The sequence below is a fragment of the Rhinolophus sinicus genome, chromosome 3 (assembly GCF_057876585.1).
Source record: "Rhinolophus sinicus isolate RSI-liver-muscle chromosome 3, RSI-T2T, whole genome shotgun sequence".
NCBI classification, from domain to species: Eukaryota; Metazoa; Chordata; class Mammalia; order Chiroptera; family Rhinolophidae; genus Rhinolophus; species Rhinolophus sinicus.
In genome coordinates this window covers 48,948,145-48,961,825 of record NC_142503.1, presented here as the reverse complement: position 1 = coordinate 48,961,825, position 13,681 = coordinate 48,948,145, and the positions used below count along the sequence as shown (strand labels likewise).

General features: G+C 37.0%; 1 protein-coding gene across 1 annotated transcript in view; it reads right to left on the bottom strand.

Annotated features, from left to right (window-relative positions):
* IQGAP2 (IQ motif containing GTPase activating protein 2) overlaps positions 1–13,681 on the bottom strand; it is a 268,669-nt gene that overhangs the window by 117,254 nt on the left and 137,734 nt on the right. The window contains exons 4-5 of the mRNA XM_019728145.3: positions 9,538–9,615; positions 6,163–6,239 (exon numbers count right to left, since the gene is read on the bottom strand). Coding sequence (XP_019583704.3) covers positions 6,163–6,239; positions 9,538–9,615 — 155 coding nt within the window. The remainder of the gene's footprint in view (positions 1–6,162; positions 6,240–9,537; positions 9,616–13,681) is intronic.

Here is a 13,681-nt window from a genome sequence, read left to right as displayed (position 1 = left end):
TTTTCTTATTAGTAAGGAAATATGTACTTGTCTCCCTTCTGAGGACACTTGCTGAGTCAGTAACAGTGCAGTTTCTGGTGTCATAGCCTGGTTTGCAATCTCACTTCTGCCATTTACTAGCTGTGTGACCTTGGGCAGCCTCTCTGTGCCTCAGTTATCCCGGCTATAAAATGTGATTAATAACAGTACTTACCACATAGGTATGTTGTGAGGATCAAATGAGATTATACCTATAAAGTACTTTGAACAGTTCCAGGCACATAATTAAAAATTCAGTAAGTATTAACATTTGTTTTTATTATTACTATTATCCTCTGTTAAATAAGTGTGTCCTTCTTATATACTTATTAATAACCTACCTCAGTGGTTTCCCCACTTTCAACACTAAGAACCTTTTCCTATTTCCCTTCACTGACTCCATGTTTGAAATGGTTTTATCTACTGAACCAAATTATTTTCCCATCTTAGTCACATACATCACTACCAGTATTATATCAAAATCCAGTGTTCTATACCCAATTTTCAGTGAAAAACCAAAGGAATCCTGAGGCAGTCTTATCATCGGATAACCAGTTCAGTTATTCAATGGAAAAGTTAAAAATACAAACTCCAGAGGCTTCAAGTTGGACTCAATGGCGTGTGTGCTGTGTTGGGTGAGAAGACGTAGTTCATAGCCTCAAAGAGCTGTGAATTTAGTAGGACAGACAGAGACATAATACTAATCCAGGATACAAAGAGGAGGAGAGAGGATGGTTCAAAGTATGAAGAAAATTTTGAACAAGGAGTGACTTGAAAGATATGGAAGGTGCAACTGCCCTCCTCACCTTAATCCCAAATACCGCCATCTTCAGATATCTCTCCTGAGAACATAGTATTATAGCCTGTCCTTTGGGTTAAGGAACTATATCTAGGAAGCTTATTTATAAACGCAAACGTGTTCTCTGTCAGAGTTGCAATCAATCTGGTACAAGGCATTGATACCATGCTAAGGTCTGCCCACCTGCCACTTAAAAAATCGAGAGACATGGTTGGTGGAAAGAAAAACGGGTTTATTCCGAATGCCAGTATTTTGGGAGGAGGGCAGACTGCTGTCCAAAGGCCATCTCCCCGTTCCTAGACCGGTTAGAAGGTTTTATGGTACACAAGAACAAAGGAAAGGGGGAGTCTGTCAGGCAGGTCCGAGGGCTGACTTTGCTTCCTGCGGTCTGGTCTGTTTTAAGATAATGTTATCTCTGGACTCTGGACTGGACTGGACCACCGAGGCCTGGGGCTTTATGTGTATTCCAGTGTTTAGGCGCCTGAGGATTAAGAAATTGCCCTTTCCAGGTTAGGATTCCGTTAATTAAATGGATTAACGAGGTATGGGTAGTCTTGAGAAAGGGAACAAAATGGAGTTCTTTAGTGAATCAGTGAGGGGAGAAACAAAGAGAAAACAGCTGAATATCAGTGTGGATCAAACTGACAAGTGGCTAGATAGTGAGATACGCAGTGAATCAAACTGCAAACTACCTAAGTCTAATTACATTATTGATTTACCAAATTTCACTCTTACGGCATCAATCAGTTTCTTAATAGGAAAAGGGGTCCTAAGGGAAGAGAATATAAGACAAAGGAAGCTAAGCATTAATGCTTGTGGAACTGGTTCAAGGACAACTGGATAATCAAGGCAGCTGCCTGACTGAGAGAGCTGGTAGAGGAGCCCTTCTTCATAGAGACAGGGTACTCAAAAAAGCTGGCCAACAAGAAGTAGGTCTGCCACAGCCATTTTCACAAACGCAAGCCCCAATTGTGTGCTATTTTGGCATTGTTGCTGCATTTGAAAAAACATGGGTGGGACAGCGCCTCCATAGCCTGCAGCAGGAGAAGTAGTAGAAACTTCATGGTCAAATAAACTTTATACAGTATGAAGAGCAGAATCCAGAACTCTGATCTATTAAACTAGAAACATCAACATGAACACGTGACTTTAAAAGGATTCCTTGGAGGGTAGTTGATTCCATGTCATAAAGCAGGAATAATCAGGACAGGACTGGAACATTCTGTTAAGACAACAAAGCAAGGATATTTTAAAGAATGTCAGGGACAGGGTTACAAGGACAGAGGAGCTGGCCAGAAAGAGCTCCCACTGACCAAACTGAATCAATCTGCTCCATCAGAAAATAACTCATCTTGGTTAAGTCTGTGAAAGGCCAGGAGTTCAAAACAATGATAAAAAAAAAAAAAAAAAAAAAAAAAAAAAAAGAGTGGTATGAAGTGTGCAAAAAGGAAGTTGTAATACAAAGAGAGAGAAAATAAGACATGTATAATTATATGTATTGATTTCACAAGTTGGGAAGTGTTATCAAAATACAGGTGCTTTGCTTTTTCTGTAATTGTCTATAGTCTAGAATATGTACTGGTTTCTATACTATATCTACTACATATATGCTACAGGAAAGAATAATGACCTGAAACACTGAGTAAGCCAAATAACCTAAAAAACCAAGTGTATGAAGATAAGACCTGAGGAACATAGGTGGTGACAAAAACAGTCAGGTGGAAAGAGGCTCTGGCAATGATGGTCACACTCAATAGTCAAGCAGAGAGAGAGGATCCAGAAACATGATCTGAGATGATAAATCAGCCAAATGGCCCAAAAAGTATGAGGTAGAGTCAATCCCTCATCTCCTCTGGGAGAAACCTCTAGAAAGCCCAACTAATTTCAAGAAAATATTCAAAAGGCATACATAAGCTTTTAATAATGTTAACAGATCAAATCTATACATCATTATGACAGGACAACGGGTTATGTAACACTGGCCAAACGAGACATGTCAGTAAATCATTTCTGGGTGATGGGGTGGGCTGGGGGTGGGGACCAGGTTATAAATAAGAACCTACCTGAAAGCCATATACTGAAAAGTAAAAAAAAGGTCTGATTGATTTCACAAGTAAAGTTCAGCCTGATGCCTGGTAGCCAGGATCTGTCAGATTCTTCTTCAAACTGGCGCTATGTTCTGACCGACAATTGATTGGTCAGAAACCAGATCTGTAAATGGACAGGTTTGTAGGGGTATTCTTTTGTTTCTGGTGCCCATAAGATCATGTTAACTCTGGTAGGCAACAAAATATTATAGTCCTAAGATGAGTCAAAATCAGTGTATAAATAATGAAATGAGTGAAAGCTGTAGTGTAGATCTTTTAGAAAAGGGTTTAAGTACGGTAAGCTTGTAATAATGCATCTGGGCATTTCACTATACTTTCAGGTATTTGAAGTGTTCAAAAAAAATCAGTTCTACTAAATTTAATTATTTAAAGGAATTCAATTTTATAACTAATATTTAAACAGTTGTTTAACATATTGAGCAATAAACAACATGTAAAAGTCCTCTTTTTTTGTATAAATGGCTTCCAGACAGTAAAAAAATAAAAAATAAATCAGGCTCTCACTCCTTGAACTGGTTTCTCTTCATTGCACAGATTTTGAAACATTCCAAATGAAGCCACAAAAGGAAAACATGCCATATACACATTTCAAGTCCAAAGATACCCAGTCAGAAACAGTGGTTTTCACTTGGTGTTGAGATAATGCGTACGTTAGCTTTTCCTTTGATAGTCTTTCTGAATTTTCCAATTTTTTCCTCAATGAGTATATTTTATTTTTTATTTTAAATGAGAAAAAGATAAACATTTCTTTGAAAAGAGAATGAGGCCACCTCTTCCTGAGGTGAGCATCTCTACATAAGGCAAAGTTTGAGGCTATCCTCTGGGGCTGCTAGGCTAATAACATTCACTGGTGTCTGGGCTAAGGAACATCTAGCTGAACTGACAAAGGGAGCAAGAGCAGGAGGCAAGGAGCCTGGGGTCAGAAGGAAAGTGAAAACGTGAGGGGGGTGGTTAATGAGGTTGTTAAGCCCTAATCAAGAAGACGGGGAACAAAAGACAAGTTTGCACGGCCAAGAGCTAACTTTATACATCAACTCAGGCCCACAGTCTGGGGCAGGAGGAAGTGCCTGGGTACCTCAGGCATCTGCCTGCATGGTCCTGATCTATAATCAGAATGTCTGACCTGCCTAATTCCCTATCAGGTAACGACAATGCTCTATACCAGCAATGTTACTGTATCCAAAACCAGAATATAATGGCTGAAGACTTAATTGTTTATTCCCAGCATCACTTCTAATAACGCAGCGAGGGCAAACCCACTGTACTTATTAAAGAGCTCTGCAACCCAGCTTCCAAATGTGTCTGGCCCAACAGAGCAGAATATCAGCCTCCTGTGAGTAACTGACTGCATTTCCAACCAGCGCAGGAAAAAGTTTTGATAGAAAAAACTTTAGATACACTTGGGACTTCTGAATTCCCTATCAAGAAGCAGCCAAACATTAAGTTTAGAACAGACAAAAGCGAAAGAGATTCTCCCAGGGGATGCTGTTCATTAAGTAAATACTGCTTGAGGTCACAGCTGATAAGTGACACAGGCTCAACAGGAATCTATTCCAGGATGAGTAACAGTAATGGGGACTCCACGATCAGTAACTGAATAACTGAGAAAAACAGTCCTAGAAAATATCACACCAACACGGTGTGTACAAGTGGCAATGATAAGCAAGAAGTTGCCTTTTCTTTGTTTACCAAACTGTTCAGGCCATTGTTAAAACTATGCCGAACACACTGTCAACCTCAGTGCAGTTCTATACAACTTCTGTAGAAGAGCAGTGACATCATCAGACAGGAACTTAGCACACCATTTCTTTATAAGCTGCTTAACAGTAACGCCCCAGGTGTCCACTTCAGGAAACCAATTTAAGCTTATACAAGACATCCCATGAGCATGCTACAGATTTGGAGATTAGCTCTCTGTGAAGCATGGATATGATAATGACATAACTAATGGTGGCTGCTTAGCAGGTCACCAATACAGCATTAACCATTGTGTTAAGTGATCATTCTAAGAACTGAAAAATAGTTGACAAAGAATGTTGGGCAACACATTTGAAAATATTCCTCAAAATAAGCATTTTTGTATAAAAAGCTTTTAGAAAACCTGTTGCCATAATGATACACTAGCTACATACGAGGAGATAGGCATAAAAGTGTTTTTTCTTTTTTTTCCCCATTTGTTCTAAATTACTAGAATAAAAAGAAATCATACAAAATGCACCTATATTTGGTCCATATTTCTAGCAACTGTCATCTTCCAAAGAAATCTTATAAGTACTGATCGGGGGGAAAAGTCAAATTATATGACATAATCAAAATTCTTCTCTAGCAGGCCAGAATTGCAGTGAATTATTACAGAAACCTTTTCCTTTGGAGAGGAAAAGAGCCAGGAAGAAGTTAATATAAACCTCTAGGCAGAAGATTCTGCCAGGAAAATGACTTCAAGTGATATAAACACAAGGCAGATGTTCTTAAAGAAATTTAAAATTTAATTCGACATGAAGTCTTTCGGCCATTACCTGTGTGCATGTAAGACAACCACCACAAACTGGATTTTAAAAATCACTTTTGTTACCATCTAAAAATTACATTCTTCCAGGCCATTAAGAAATGATCTGTGAACTAGCAGAATTTCAACGTTTTCAAAAATTAAGTTATCAAACAAATGCTTGAAAACAATGAATGTATCTTGCTTTGATTAACTGAAAGCAACTTCTAAGTTTCTTTTTTACCTTACCTTTTTCTTTTACCTTAGGGTAAAAGTTCTATTGAACAAATAAAACAAAAATTATACTGAATTTTATTAAACTGTGATAAGAATTGAACCAAACTGATAATTTTAAGAGTACCAAAACCAAAATTATGACCATTAAAATACATTCATTTGATGTATTTTAGCTATAGTTGTAAATTAGATCATAACTCAAGAATATTGTAGCACATTACTATGAGATCCCTTGAAGTTTCAACTTAAACTTTCTCCTTATCATACTCATAGGTCTTTTATTCATTTTCTGTTTTTCTATTTTGAATTAGATAAAAAAAATCAGAAAAACATTTTTTAAGTTCAAGTATTGTTTTCATGTGACAATTATTTTAATTTTATACCAGCAAATTCAAAATAGCTTAATCTAATAAAAAGTTATTCAGCATTACTAAAATAATTTAAGTCCTCTTTTAAAATTAAAATTGTAGTTTTATTTAAATTTATTTCCTAGACTTCGAGTTGTATTTTCCCACCTCAGTGCGTGAATGCAATAAATCATTCTTGGTATGTTTTTCCGGTCATAGACATCTGTTGTTTCTGGATAAAATATCTGGAAGACAAAAGAAACAATATGTTTATTACGTTTTGCTTTTCACAATTATTTTAAGTCTCCCAAATGGTTCTACTTTGATCGTTCTTGCTGTTCTGTGTTTATTTAAATGTAGAGAAACCTCTCAGTTATTGCTTCATCTTGCTCTACAGGACCAATCAGTGCACCTGGCTCTCTGCCTGACAAGGGGCGCCTCCTAGTGACTCAAGAGAGGGGTTGGGGTTCCCAGTTCACCACATCCAAGAAGGATGGAGAACAGAATAGCTAGGTGGTGGTTTCATTCCACAAGGCTTTCTGTAGCAGAGTCACTCTTGGGACAGGCCAGTGGACTGGACTGCTGGCTTGAGAAGGGTGTTCTTCTTAGAGCTTTTCATTACATTGTTAAGAACTTGGCTACACAGTTCTGTAAACACGTGCATACACACATACACATGGATTTTTTTTTTCTTCTGAAAGTAACAGATTTCACTGAATACAATCTGGAAAATAAAGTATGACGGAAATACTTATAATCCCACCTCCAGATTGTCACCATTAGCATTTTGGTATATTTTCTTCCAGTCTTTTTTCTGTATTAGGTCTCTGATTTTTTTTAAATGTTTTGTATGTGTGCGTTTAAAAACAAAATTGTACATATTGTAAACCTGTTTAAAACACTTAATAGCACATGACTACTGTCCTATCCCCTTCATTATTCTACAAGAACATTATTTCTAATGGGTGCATGATTCTTTCACATTTTTGAATCATAATTTAACCAGTTTCCCATGGTTGAACATTTATTTGCCCCCAATTTTTTCCCTATTATATAAGTCACTGCAATGAACATCCCTGCATTTTCTGAGCACCTGATTACCTTTTTTGGCTAAACAGCTAAATATGAAGTTACTAGACTGAAAGTTCTGAACAGTAAGGCTTTTAATACCCATTTACACTATTCTTGAGCTTAAAAATAAAAGCCTAATAACAGATTTCAGAATGGGGTACCAAACTTATCTGTTCCTAAGCACCAAAAAATGAATAATTAGGCTCCAAGCTTCTAAGAGTAAGATAAGCATATTGGCATTGTTTGCTTTCAGTAAATATTTTATAAAATTTGACATAAAAATTAAATCATGGTAGTATTTGATACTCAAATCCAATTTTCTGTTGGCTATTGAAAAAAAAAACACTGAGAAAAACAAGAAGCAGTTTCTTGAGATATAAAGGTATAGTCACTGAGCCCTTAAAGAAATGTCTGTAGCCTAAAAATTTTCAAAAGTCTTTCTAACCTTCCTTTAACACATTTGCTATTAAAATGTCAATTAGAAGAGGATTCCCAATTCAGAAGAATGTGACCAGGTTTAAAGTTCTATATATAAGCAGAGGACTAAAAATGTCCCTTCCCTTTTCTTTAAACAAAAGACCTTTATATTTATATTTCGTCTGGAAAATCATTATGAATGTGTCTTCTTTTAGCAAGGAAATGGGATCAATTTATAGTTCACCAGAACATTTTATTCAGCACTGTATTCCCAGCACCTAGCATGACGCTGAGTACAGAGGAGGCACTTAATATGGATAAATGAAGGCATTAATAGCAAATACATCAATCAATTCAGTACACTGTTGGTTTTTCATCCTGCAATCTAATTTATCAATGACTTCGTAATAAAAATCAGTGTTAAAATAGAACCTGCTCTATGGATCACTTGTTTGGCTTACATAATCAAGGGAAACCTGGCCCAACACGCACGTCATTGGAAGAGGTTTAAATCAAATCTATCAAACATAATGAAATTATCCTAATCTAAAGTTTGTTGTCTCATACAGAAAAATCCTATTGAAATTTATTTATGAATCTGTTTACCACCAGCCCTAGTTAGTACTTGCAAAATCAAAATCTAGAAATATGAATTCGGTACTACAACTAGTTCCCAGAAGGGAACAGCATTTAATGTTTTGGGCATTTTAGGAGAGGCAAAGGGGTTAAAAATGGCAGAATAAACCAATATTGAGTATTTTGAGATAACATAAGCTGAGCTAAAACAGATATCAGCAAAAATACATTAAAAATAGGCATTCATAATTTACATTAAGGAATGTTTTGCTTTTGTTGTCGCTGGTATTTTTAACTGCAAACCTGGATTAGTAATAACAACAACAGCATATGTTTTAATTAGTCAGTAGCATATCCTCTGCCTTCAAGCTGGACCGCTCCTAAATCATATCTTTAACACAGCTGTACATACGAAGCAATATGAAGGTACGAACTATAGATACATACAAAAACCTGATGGATCTTGAGGGCATTATGCTAACTGAAAAAAGTCAATTGCTAAACGTAACCTATCACATGATTCCATTTCTATAACACTGTCCAAATGACAGAACTATAGGGATGGAGAACAGAATAGTGGTGGCATGGGGACAGGGCTAAGCAAGGGATGCAATATAAAGGCCCGCTCCTCTGCAACGTCTGTACCTTGATGGCGGTGGTGGTCACACAAATCTATTCATGGGATAAACCTGCATGGAACTGCCCCAGATACACACAAATGAATGCATATAAAAATGGTGAAAATTGAATAAGTCTGTAGTCTAGTTAACATTAATATACCAATGTCAATTTATGATTGTACTACAGTTATGAGATGTCACCATTGGGGAAAGTTGAAGGAAGAATACACACTGATGAACTATTTTTGCAACTTCCTTTGACTCTATAATTTCAAAATAAGAAGTTTACGAAATAGCTCTACAATTTCTATCAAAAGTAATTATTTCCTCATTTCCCCTACTTATCTGTCTGTCACACAACCTTAAGTGTGCCTGCTCTTTGAATTTAACAAGCTCTGAATATTTGCTGAGTTTTATTTGCAAGATCTATTTCAGGAGTAAGAGCTATAACCCCTAGCCTTTAAAATTGAAAGTGATGGAATGATTTATAATAATAATTTATAAAAATAAATTTATAATAATAAACTATAATGATATACCACATGGTGCTACAATGAGATTTGAAATCTTAAGTATAAGTAGCAACACAAAAATGGGAGGTGATATTTTAAATCAACTAGCTACCAGTGAAAGCTTGTTCTGATCTTGTCTACTTTATATACATTTTACCTGCCATATATTACTTTGCATAGGCCTTTTACTATGTTCCTGTTGGGTCCCCACTTTTCTCATTCCTGAGGCAATGAGGCAATCTTCTGCATTAACATACCCAGTCTGCCCAATCATTTCGCGTAACGTGGAATTTGTACACTGCCCCCTTTTGGTTTCTTAGATCAGATTCCAGTGTTTGAAGGCTTACCTTGGGTAGACCAATAGACTCCATGGCTCTTAACCACTGGACGGTATTATCTGTATGTCGAAAATGAAGGCCAGACTTCTAATGTGAGGATGGGGTGGGGTGGGAGGGGGGAGAAAGAAGGAACCACACAAATAGTGAGTCATTTGCAATAACTTTTTTCATTATCAGGATGCTTTTCAATTGTATTTCTCCTGGAATAGCGTTATTAAAGTCCATATAAAACAACTAAAGACACAGTAAAGTAGATTACACTAACTCAGCAAAACCCCAACCATCTATAAAGGACCATTCCAGTTTCCATTATTCATACATTTAAGGTAACTCTGAAGTAGAATCTCAAAGACCATTTAATGTCGAGCATATGCCTAAGGATATTTTATGAGACATATGTGCACATGCGTGTACACACACACAGACACACACACACACTGTCAAGATTCGGGGAACCATAGCCAAAAAGACCAGTAATTTCAGGAAAAACAAACATGGTTTTTAGAAGACTAAATAAAATGATTTTTTTCTGGTTTCTGGTTCTGCCAAATCATTTTTTCTGCTCATTAATGTAATGTACCGTAGAAAATCTTGAAAATGTAGAAAAATACAAAGATGAAAACAAAAGCCACCCACAATACAGAGCTAATTTTGGTATCTATTCCTTCTGTAATTTAACCCTAATCTTGGCCTTGTAAAATAAGTAAACCTTCAATGGAAATGTTTTACAAGACCTTTAATACCCATATAATAAAAATAGTCTTTTTACATCTTCCATTCTTTTTTACAGTTCTAATTAGTCATTTTTTCTGCATATTCTATAAATACAGCATCCTTGCCTATATTCATGAAGTTGTATCAGGTAATGAACCATTGAGAGCTTGAAATGTTCTCATATTTTTAATTAGTAAAATGAATAGCACAATGTTATCTATTTTTTTTAAAGTAACAATAGCAAGTATCATCATATCACTAATGCCCAAAAATCACATTCAGAAAGCCTCATCTTTCCCATCTTCTGTGACCTACAATCTAATAGTTTATTTAACAAAAAGTATTTTTGTTGCTGTTAGAAATTATAAAATAAGCAAATTAACATTTGACAAATATTTACGGCTTTTTAATAGTGGTCACTATTGAGATTGGACTGTGTGTGTCACTTTATGTAAATTATCTCTAAGTTTCAAAACACTCTGCAAGGTGTTTTTCATTAGCATATTTTAGAGATGGGGAAACTTGGGCCAAAAAGATGAAGTGATTTGGCCAAAGTCAAACACCTATTAGTGGCTGATCTGGGATTCAGGACTAGGTCTCTCCAGATCTGAAAACCTTCCCTGTGTTCACACCACTCCCCAGAGAAGAACAGAGGATCTAATGATCGTGGATTATTCTTCAGAGGGAAGAAATTAGCTAGTTACTATGAAATAACTAGAGGGAGGGGGACAAGAAGAATGAAAGGAAAGGAAAAAAAGAAAGGAAGAATAAAGAGAGCTAGGACCCAGACAGTTAACAGCCAGGCTATAGTGCCTGAGGGTTTGTGACTCAGCATAAACAACTTCTGCAAAATACAAACAATTCTCAGACACGGTCACTTTTTGGCCATGGAAAAACCATTTGGAAACAATAATAACCCTTGGCTAAGTCTGATTATAGACAAGCCACTTAGTCTAGTATTAATATATAGGATTGGTGGAAAAAAATGGACAAGCTAAAAATGATTATAATGGACTAAGATGATCTTGAATTGGAAACAATCCATAATCATGTCAAGGCGGAGAAAAGGCCCTTTGGCACCACAAAATAACTAACCCCACTTTCAAGACTTGCTTCTTGATTCATGATCCTATTCAATCTTCTCACCTCCTAGGTAAAAATTACCAAGACACCAAATTGATCCTGCTTTCTGACAACACCCAAAAGGTAACTGGGGTCCTTATTTCCCTAATACCTTAGCATCAGCCAACACAAGTCCAAATCCCGACTAAGCCCCTTCTTTCTTCTCCTCATGACTCCATAGGTATGTATTTTTTCTTGCTACGAGTTAAATAAAACTAATTTTGTTTGAACCAGGTGGTTTTCTGGGGGACTTTGGCTGGGGTGTTCACTAATTCCAAACCATGTAACAAAGACACTTCATCCATTTAGTTATCTTATTAGCTAGTAACCTCAGGAAATTACAAATTTCTCTGAACCTTGGTTCCTCAGCCATAAAATGGGAATAGGATCTCTTCTTTCAGTTGCAGAGATTAAATAAAAATATTCGTAAAGCACTTCATCACAAAGTGCACTCAACAATGAAATAATTGTTAGCTATTACAATTACCATGCTACAATACTGGGCTTGAAACTTTTATTTACCTTTCAGGTCAGAAAAAAGTTTACCCCTTCATGCAAGAGGCACTGATGGAAAGGGGGGTTATTTTGGTCATATTTCTACAGTAAATGAAATGACAGATTTCAATTCCTTCATCCGTTTTATTTTATATTTTTTTAACTAAAAATTTCTAATTACAGTTGACATTCAATATTATATTAGCTTCAGGTATACAGCATAGTGGTTAGATAGTTTCCTTTATCCATTTTAAACACCTGAGGAACACTGACCTCAATGGGAGAACTGCATTAACTTAACATCTTTAATCTACTAGACTTGCTTCAATTAGAATAAAAATGGTCTTCTAAACTGGTTCAAGATCGTCCATTATAACCATTTTTAGCTTGTCCATTTTTTTCACCAATCCCATATATTAATACTAGACGAAGTGGCATGTCTATAATCAGACTTAGCCAAGGGTTATTACTGTCCATCTACCTGATTTCTTCCAGGTATTGAACTAGAAAGTATATGCTGATTTTCCACTGCTGAGCTATTACGACACCAGCAAACAAGGTTATTCTTGCTTAAATTGAGTAGATGAGGAATTATGTAAGTCTTCTTTGGATGGTAGCTTCTTACATAGTAAGAAGCACTTTAGAACTATGAGGTAGCTTAGAAACCATTAATTACTCTAATTTGCTTATTTAATAGATAAGGAAACTGAGGGTCCAAGCATTTAAGACACATTCAGGTTGACCTAACTTGTTAAACTCAGGGTCAAGACTAGCTTGCCAGACCTCTGACTCCAAGTCCAAATATTCTGTTCAATTTGCAGAGCCTCCGAACCACCACCCCAAATGTTCACGGTGTGCTTATTTCTATCAGGCACTGTGCCAAGTGCTGTGCACAGACAATCACAGTATCATTACAAAGACTGATAACTACTATTATTCACACTTTACAGGTGAGGAAACTGAGGCTCACAGAGGCCAACTTAGTGGTGAGGCCGGACTCAAATGTTCAAACAGCTCACACTACTAACCACTATGTATATGCTTTCCCTATCTAAGGCTCACCAAAATTTTCACCACTTATTGTAAGTCTATAATGATCAATGCAGGGTCTGGAACAACACTATGTTTGACTTTGAGCCTTGTCAGGCTGAGTCCTCTCCAAGGAATGCCTTCCTTCCTCCTCTTCTTTCCCTTGTCCATCCCAGTAGTCAAGCTTGGGAACACTCACTCATCTTTCAAGCCTCTATCCCAGACACCTTCCTGGCTTCTTCACCACCCTATCCCCTTTGGAACTGACCACTCTCTCCTTGGTTGTTTCCCACTGTCCACTCAGCTGTCTTCTCTTCACCTCCCTCCATCCACTTCCAATCTCTTTCCAGGATTCACCCTTTGTTTTCCCTCTTGAATCCATTTACTTCTTGTCTATGCAGGCTACTGTCACCTGGACTGAATAATCCCCTCACTACACTCTGCCTCCACCCTCATCCTCCCTCTGATTTATTTTTCACATAAGCAGCAGACTGATTTTTTAAGCACATACTGCACCATGATGCCTCTGTTTAACATTTCAAAGGCTTCCTCCCACAGCTGACTCCATACTTAGGAAGAAATCACAGATCCTCCATGTGTGACTCTGTGATCTGTCTCTGCTTCCCTCCTGGTCTCATTTCTCATCACAGTCCCTCATGGAAGCCTTGTAGTCACTCAGTTTGGCCAAGCTCTATTTGTCCTTGAGGAGTCTCTCACAAATGGGTCCCCTCTCTCTTGACTATCTCTCCACTCCCACCCTTAACTCTACCCATGTATGATTTTCTTCTCATTT